The 7058-nt window shown below is 34.7% G+C and overlaps 1 protein-coding gene across 2 annotated transcripts; it reads left to right on the top strand.

Annotated features, from left to right (window-relative positions):
- The first annotated feature begins 329 nt into the window (after positions 1-329).
- Positions 330-5707, top strand: LOC140797830 (serine/threonine-protein kinase AFC1-like). 2 transcript variants are annotated; one of them, XM_073151506.1, is made up of 12 exons: positions 330-581; positions 2019-2205; positions 2837-2863; positions 3072-3225; positions 3329-3377; positions 3469-3583; positions 3846-3937; positions 4094-4250; positions 4330-4394; positions 4466-4563; positions 4726-4828; positions 5267-5707. In XM_073151506.1, exons 1-12 carry the CDS (start codon positions 486-488, stop codon positions 5414-5416), a joined length of 1293 nt encoding a protein of 430 aa, XP_073007607.1. In that variant the 5' UTR covers positions 330-485; the 3' UTR covers positions 5417-5707. The 2 variants fall into 2 exon arrangements, with proteins under 2 accessions (XP_073007607.1, XP_073007608.1); XM_073151507.1 differs by lacking the exon at positions 2019-2205.
- The last annotated feature ends 1351 nt before the right edge of the window (positions 5708-7058 follow it).

Raw genomic sequence — 7058 nt, 5'->3', positions numbered from 1 at the left:
TACATTCTTATTCTATAATATAAGTAAATATAAGAATAATTATTTCTAAAATGAATATCTTATTTTAGGATAAGAAAGAGGAATATCTATTCTAGAATTGATTTAGAGAAGCTAAGTCCGATCTCCAACAGATTTATTGTTGAGTCGAGCCTGATTCAAAATCCGGTTGGGTTATGGCTCAAAAATTAATTTCGGTGAGCATCTGGCGGGATCAGGACTTTTAGGCTAAAGATCCGCATATTAGACGGATCATGATCTGAGTCGGTTTCACACTGAGCACAAATGACAAAAACGAGTTAAATACAAACCCGAGTAAAGAGAAAGGAGTTAGCTTTAGAGTTAAGCAAACTGGGCAAAAAGCAACGATTACGCTGCGGTCCCCCCCTCCCCAAAAGAGCATCGCCCTCCTCTTTCTAGGGTTAGGTTTTCATCTCTCTCTTCGCTTTCGCCTCCGCTGTCTTGGTCCGAGATCTTGTTGGTCGGAGATGGAGTGTTTGACAGAGCTACCCCAAGCGTACATCGAGCGCCGCCCCAGGAAACGCCAGAGGTTGGGGTGGGACGTTGTCCCTGAATTTCCCGAGGTGCATCTCCCTCTTCTTTTCTTGATCCATGCTTTTTTTTTTTTTTTTTTTTTTTTTGCCTTTGTTCCCTTTTTTTCTTGATGTAATTTGGCAGATCCAGGGTATTTCTGTAGGTTTTTCGCTGTATGAGGTATGGTAGGTGTATTTGTTTCAATATATTTAGGATGATTATATCTTGTCTTAATCTGGAAGACTTTGATTGGAATCATTTCGATTAAGAAGAGATCTGATGTCGTTGCGTCAGATCTGTTAATGTTGATAATTTCGTGTTCGTTTCCAGGGGATTTCTTTAGATCTTTTCGTTGTATGAGGTATGGTAGATGTATATGTTTCAATATCCTTTCTTTGACCCTATTTTGTCTTGTTCTGGGGGATTTTGATGGGAATAATGTCCTATTTAAGGAAGATATGATGTTCTTTGATTTGGAGCTTTTAACATTGATAATTTTGTGTTCTTGTATTAGGTTTTATTTATTTTATTTTTCTTCTTCCTTTGACAATACTTTTGTATTTTCATATTAGCTTTATGAGTAGTTCTATACAAATTATTTATTTTAAATTTAATAAAGTAAATATTTTTTGGACTAAATCTAGATCTGCTAATATTCCTTATTTACATTATGTTTATGACAATCACAGTTAGTAGGTTTGACAGTTCTTACTACAGATGCACTCGTTCATTGTATTAAATTTATTGATTAAAATCTGAAGTGGGTCATCTTTTAGGAGATGCCAGCCACTCTGGTGTTCATCATATTTGCTAGTTATTCTGTTTACAATCAAGAAAACATACTATTTATAAGAAATTGTTTGAAATTATGATCATAATTTGTGGATTTGGCATTCTGCAAGTAGAATCACAGCATAAATTCTTTAAATATATTGTTCATGATATAAAACATGTGGCGTGTTTAAAATAAAATGTAATTGTGGTGTTTATTATCTTTGCTAATTTCTCGTTTAACATCATAGAGGCATATTATTCATTTGGAAGTGATTTACCAATATGTTGCTGGTTTTAACACTGATTTTATATGATTTAGTTAGTGGTAATTAGAAAACGTATTGCTCATTTAGTTCAAACTTCAGGTTAGTTAATTTATTTGCATAGCTTTGAAGCCAGATATGTGGTCATTACTCTGTGTATTAAATGATCATTTATCTATTTAAAGTGTCTGCACTCTTGAATATTGAGTTTTAGATGTCAAGATGCAACCTGAAGCTAATGGTGAATTGAATTGATGGTTTTTATTGTTCTCATTTTGACAGGATTATAGTTTCCTGGCTATAAGTTTCAACCATTGCCCCATTAGTTTTCTGCTTTTTAACTATTAATAAGATATTGGAAGTTGTTTGGTGGACTAACTCGATCATATGAGGGGTTATAATATTTTTTCTTTAGTGGGAATGTTAATGGGTGGTTCTGTGTATGCTCAGATAGGATTATCATGTGGGCAAGAAGTTGGAGATGTGGTCAGCTTGATATCTTTGGTGCCTTCTTCAGACCATACTGGTTCTTCCCAGTATCCAAAGGGTCTAATTCGATATGCTTCCCCCCCTTGGAGAGAAGATGATAAAGATGGACATTACATGTTTGCAGTTGGAGATAATTTAACATCTCGCTGTAATTATACTTGATCCATCTGCAAAGTTATTTTTTTAAAGCTCGTTTTGGCTTTTGAATTCTTCACTCCTAAATCCATGCATCTTTTATAAATCACTAATGATTCCTAGGTCAATCAACCTACCGGTACATGTACCATTTTATATTTTAGTTGTGGGACTTCATTTACTTGTTTAAATATTTTTGATTTCTCAAATTTTTCCATTACAATCTTGCCAAGGTGTAGATCTGTTTTGCAAGTTGTGACTATGCAATTTTGAATTAGCATTACATTTGAATCAGTTACTCTTTGTGATCATCAGTGTTCATTTCCTTCATTACATTTATTTTCTGAAATATTGGTTTGAACCCATCTTTTTCTGCTACAGAAGTTCATTACTTTTAGCTGTCTTAAATGTTACTCCATTATTTCTGCCAGGGGAAATGTCTCTCCCTCTCTCTCCAAGCATGTGTTCACTTTTGTTCCTCATGTTCTTTTTTTCTTTTTCAACTTTAAGGGTCTTTTGTTTTACTCAGTTTTATTATAGTGCATGAGGTTGCTAGGGTTTTATCGTTTGGATGTTTTGTGTGGGACCATATTTCTCTATTTCAAATTGGGATTCTAATTAATTTATATTTTGTTTGTCTGCAGATAAGATCACTAGCAAAATGGGTGAAGGTAAGTTTGTAACCTACTTATTTTATGTGCTTTCAAGGTTTTCCAATAATGATTATCAGTATGAGTGTTATCCTCTGTCTTATAACATATTCTTCCTTCTTGCTTGATTAATTGGATTTTGAAGAATTGTTTCTTTTGTCTCTTTGTCATTGTAGGGTGTATTGTTTTGCCATCTCATTGTCTTTTGTTGTTTTATCATTTATGTTAGGTACCTTTGGCCAGGTTTTGGAATGTTGGGATAGGGAGGGGGAGGAAATGGTGGCAATCAAGATTATTCGTGGGATCAAGAAGTATAGTGAGGCTGCAATGATAGAAATTAATGTACTCCAACAGCTTGCGAAATATGATACAACTGGATCTCGGTAAGTATTGTTTTAGCTATAATATTGAAGATGCTATGCTCCTTTTAGGTTCATCATATTACTTGGACAAGATATATGTGTATAAGCTGGTCTATTTTTGCAGTTGTGTACAAATACGGAACTGGTTTCACTATCGTAACCATATCTGTATAGTAAGTATATGTTAATTTGTTGTGATTTCCCACTTTCCCAAATTCTAGCCTTGGGAATTGAGACATATCAATGAATTTAAATGGTTAACAGGTTTTTGAGAAGCTTGGACCAAGCTTATACGATTTTCTACGGAAAAACAATTATCGCTCATTTCCAATTGATCTAGTTCGTGAGCTTGCCAGACAACTATTGGAATGTGTAGCATGTGTGTAGACACTTCTCATCAATATTTTTTCCTATCTGATGTGATTGCTATTAGTAGTATATTTCCTGTTGTTTCTATATGTCCCTTTATCTGGATTTATCATTCATCTCAGTTTCATGGTTCTTGTAGTTGGGTATTCGTCACATTATTTGCTTTGATTATTATGTTCATATTTCCTTGCCTTATATTTCTCATTTGGTAATATATAATGTGCAGTGGTACCTTATTATGCATTCCAATTCACCATGTAATTTTCTTGCAGTTATGCATGATTTGCGCCTCATTCACACTGATTTAAAGCCTGAGAACATTCTTCTTGTTTCTGCACAGTTCATTAAAGTACCCGACTACAAAGTATAGTTATTAACCTCTTCGATTTAATTATGCTTTATCTCCTGAGTAGTTTTTTTCATTTATTTTTCCTGTTATGCAACTAATGCATAGTTGTTTAATCTTCCCTTCAGGAAGCTACAGTAATGTAATTAAGATTTTTTTCTACTGTCTATCTAGGTTTCACCCCGAACTCCAAAAGAGGGTTCTTACTTCAAGCATTTGCCCAAGTCTAGTGCTATCAAGGTAATTGATTTTGGCAGCACTACTTATGACCATGAGGATCATAGTTATGTAGTTTCCACAAGGCATTATCGGGCTCCTGAGGTTATCTTGGGTAAGTCTGTCTTGAAGAAAAATGTTTTTATTTTCTTAGTTTTACACTGGGCTCAAAGTTTCTTGGTCATTGCCTTCAGGACTTGGATGGAGTTATCCCTGCGATATTTGGAGTGTTGGTTGCATTCTTGTTGAACTATGCTCAGTATGTTGATTGGGTTTTTGTTTATATATTCAAGTTATATTGAATACTAAACTTTGGAAGCCACACTGCAGGGTGAGGCATTGTTCCAGACCCATGAAAACTTAGAGCACTTGGCCATGATGGAGAGGGTATTAGGACCCCTGCCCTACAATATGTTGAGGAGAGCCGAGTAAGTGCTGTTCCTTTTTTCTCGCACAAATTTCAAAGAATAAGAAAATGAGATGGGTGGAGGTTGATGGTGGTGGTCAATTTTAGTTCATCAGCATGATGGGCCTACTATTTAAGTCTTCCAACATTCTTAATGCTCTTTTGTATTACTTGATTCTTATAGTCGGCATGCTGAGAAGTACATCAAAAGAGGCCGGCTGAATTGGCCGGAGGGTGCAGGATCAAGAGAGAGCATGAAAGCTGTTACAAAACTCCCCCGGCTTCAGGTATGACGTCTATAGATAATTAGTAGGTTCACAAAATTAATATTCATGAATTCTCTTATTGATGAGGGGTTTGAGTATTAAATCATTATTTACCATGCTAAATCTGCATAGCATACCTGCTGATAATTCAGCTTTTAGTGGCACTTCAATGGAAATGCATTAGTGATCAAAATGAAAGCTAGTTGTACTTGGGCTAATGCCACAATTAGAGGTGAAGTCCAAGAGGTCTGGGTAAATGGAAACATCTTGACATTTTATGTTTTCCTCTTTTTATCCTTTTCTTCTGGCTACCTCCGTAGCTTGACCTAGTTCTTCAGCTTGTGCAATACATTGCTCTTGTTTCGGTGGTGTCTTGCGTCATGCTTTGTTGTTTGAATTAACTTGATCCCTGCAGCATCTGTGTAATTGGTGTTTTGTCGCTCTTATTTCGTTGTGCAGAACCTGGTGATGGATCACGTGGACCATTCAGCAGGGGATCTTATTGACCTCTTGCGTGGTCTTCTTAGGTACGACCCTACTCACAGGTTGATTGCCCGTGAAGCTCTGAAGCATCCCTTCTTTACAGAGATCCATCAACGGAGGTTATAAGTACATCACCCAACTACTGGAAGATGGTTTTGCGTCGAGCTCCATTTTTCTAACACTGTTGAACAGCGGGAAGTGTTTCCAGATCTCTGTTCTAGAAAATGATCGGCAAAGTGCCTGATCGTTGAGTGGGTTCGGTCAACTGATAGTGTAAATTCCTGTACGTATCTGATTTAATCAAAAGTTCCTGTGCAAATTTGTGCACTGTATGTAATCTTAGGTACAAGTTAAAGTGTTGTTTTGCGTCAAATTTCTGGAATCAAATAGGAAATATGGTAAATGTTTAGGGTGCCATTTTTTATCGACCATAATCTAATAATTATAGGCTAGGCAAAAAGGGCTAGCTCTCTTACATGGCCTGTTAGAGGTACATAACGATGCAATGGAGAATCCTTTAGCCATCATGTTTGTTTGTTCGTATATTAATTTATTATTCTCTCTTATACCGTACAATTTTTAAAAATTATTTAATAATGATTTAAAATTATTATTTCCTTTATATTAGATTATTGTTTTATATCCAATCAAGAGTATCTTTATCATTTGATTTTAAATGTCATTAATTTTTAACACAAATTTATTATTTTTATTGCTTTTTAATATTAATTTTATATCATGGTAAATATGATTATGTTTTATATCAATATTTAACTAAATAATAAAATAGTTCGGTGTTAGCTTTTCTCTTTTGATATTAAAAATTAGAATAGTTCGTACCAGCATAAAATATTAAGTTCAAACTATTTCTTCATTTTTTTTCATCCAAAGTAGACAATATTAGACTGGAGAATTGAATGGGAATGTGGGGGCAAGATTAAAAGTAGATTTTGAAGGAATTTAAAAAAAATATTAGAAGTTTTAAGCTTTTGGAGAAGTTACCGTAAAAGCTACTACTGGAGAATGTGGAAAGATGATAGGGTAATTGACAAAGATATCCTGTAGAGCATAAAGAAGGACGCGGAGTATGTTTTTCCACCTGAAGTCTGCATATAGTAGATAACGAAGAACATATATGGTTCTATATGCCATCTTCCAATGGATAATTCTACGTATCCTGTTAGTCCCTGGCTTAACAATTTCATGCACAAGTTGCTTCATACTAAAGTAGGGTTAACTAAAAGCCTTTGAAGGCATAAATGTAGAACACATGATTATTAGTTGGCTGCAGACTATCGTAAATTAACACTCTTCAATCTAAAGCTAAAGCATTGGTTGGCTTTATAATACCTAAACAGACCATAACTCGTTTTCTTGGCAAGAAAGTATTTGAACCAAAAAGAGGTCCCATTAATTCCACAACGTAAGCGTATGTATATTCCCTTTCTTTATTCCACACGTATCCCTAATTATTCTTTTATAAATTTTAAAAAAAAAATCCATCACAGGCTTTCTATGAACATATACACTGAATTGTTCCCAGACTCAAATGAGGCTATTATATCTACCTGGCATAGAAGAGATATTATAGATGTCAAATTCTGAGCGAGAGAAAGTATTGGCTGGAAACACAGCGATTTTACTTGCAAAGCAACGCATGTTTCTTTAAGAGAAGTGAAAATTTATTTTTAAAAGAAGCGGAAACTTAATGGTGTCTTAATTAATCAGTATTGTTGGAATTTAAACCTGAGTATACTCATCCAAAATA

This window comes from Typha latifolia, chromosome 11 (genome assembly GCF_019914945.1).
Source record: "Typha latifolia isolate L0001 chromosome 11, TyphaL0001v2, whole genome shotgun sequence".
Classification (NCBI taxonomy): domain Eukaryota; kingdom Viridiplantae; phylum Streptophyta; class Magnoliopsida; order Poales; family Typhaceae; genus Typha; species Typha latifolia.
Note: the sequence above shows the minus strand (reverse complement) of the source record. Positions and strands in the feature narration are given on the sequence as shown.

Excerpts from the sequence above, each read along its gene's own strand:
- LOC140797830 (XM_073151506.1), top strand. The coding sequence starts at position 486 with ATGGAGTGTTTGACAGAGCTACCCCAAGCGTACATCGAGCGCCGCCCC. Across the intron at positions 2,206-2,836 it reads AGATAATTTAACATCTCGCT|ATAAGATCACTAGCAAAATG; the intron begins GTAATTATACTT and ends GTTTGTCTGCAG. Across the intron at positions 4,829-5,266 it reads CAAAACTCCCCCGGCTTCAG|AACCTGGTGATGGATCACGT; the intron begins GTATGACGTCTA and ends TTCGTTGTGCAG.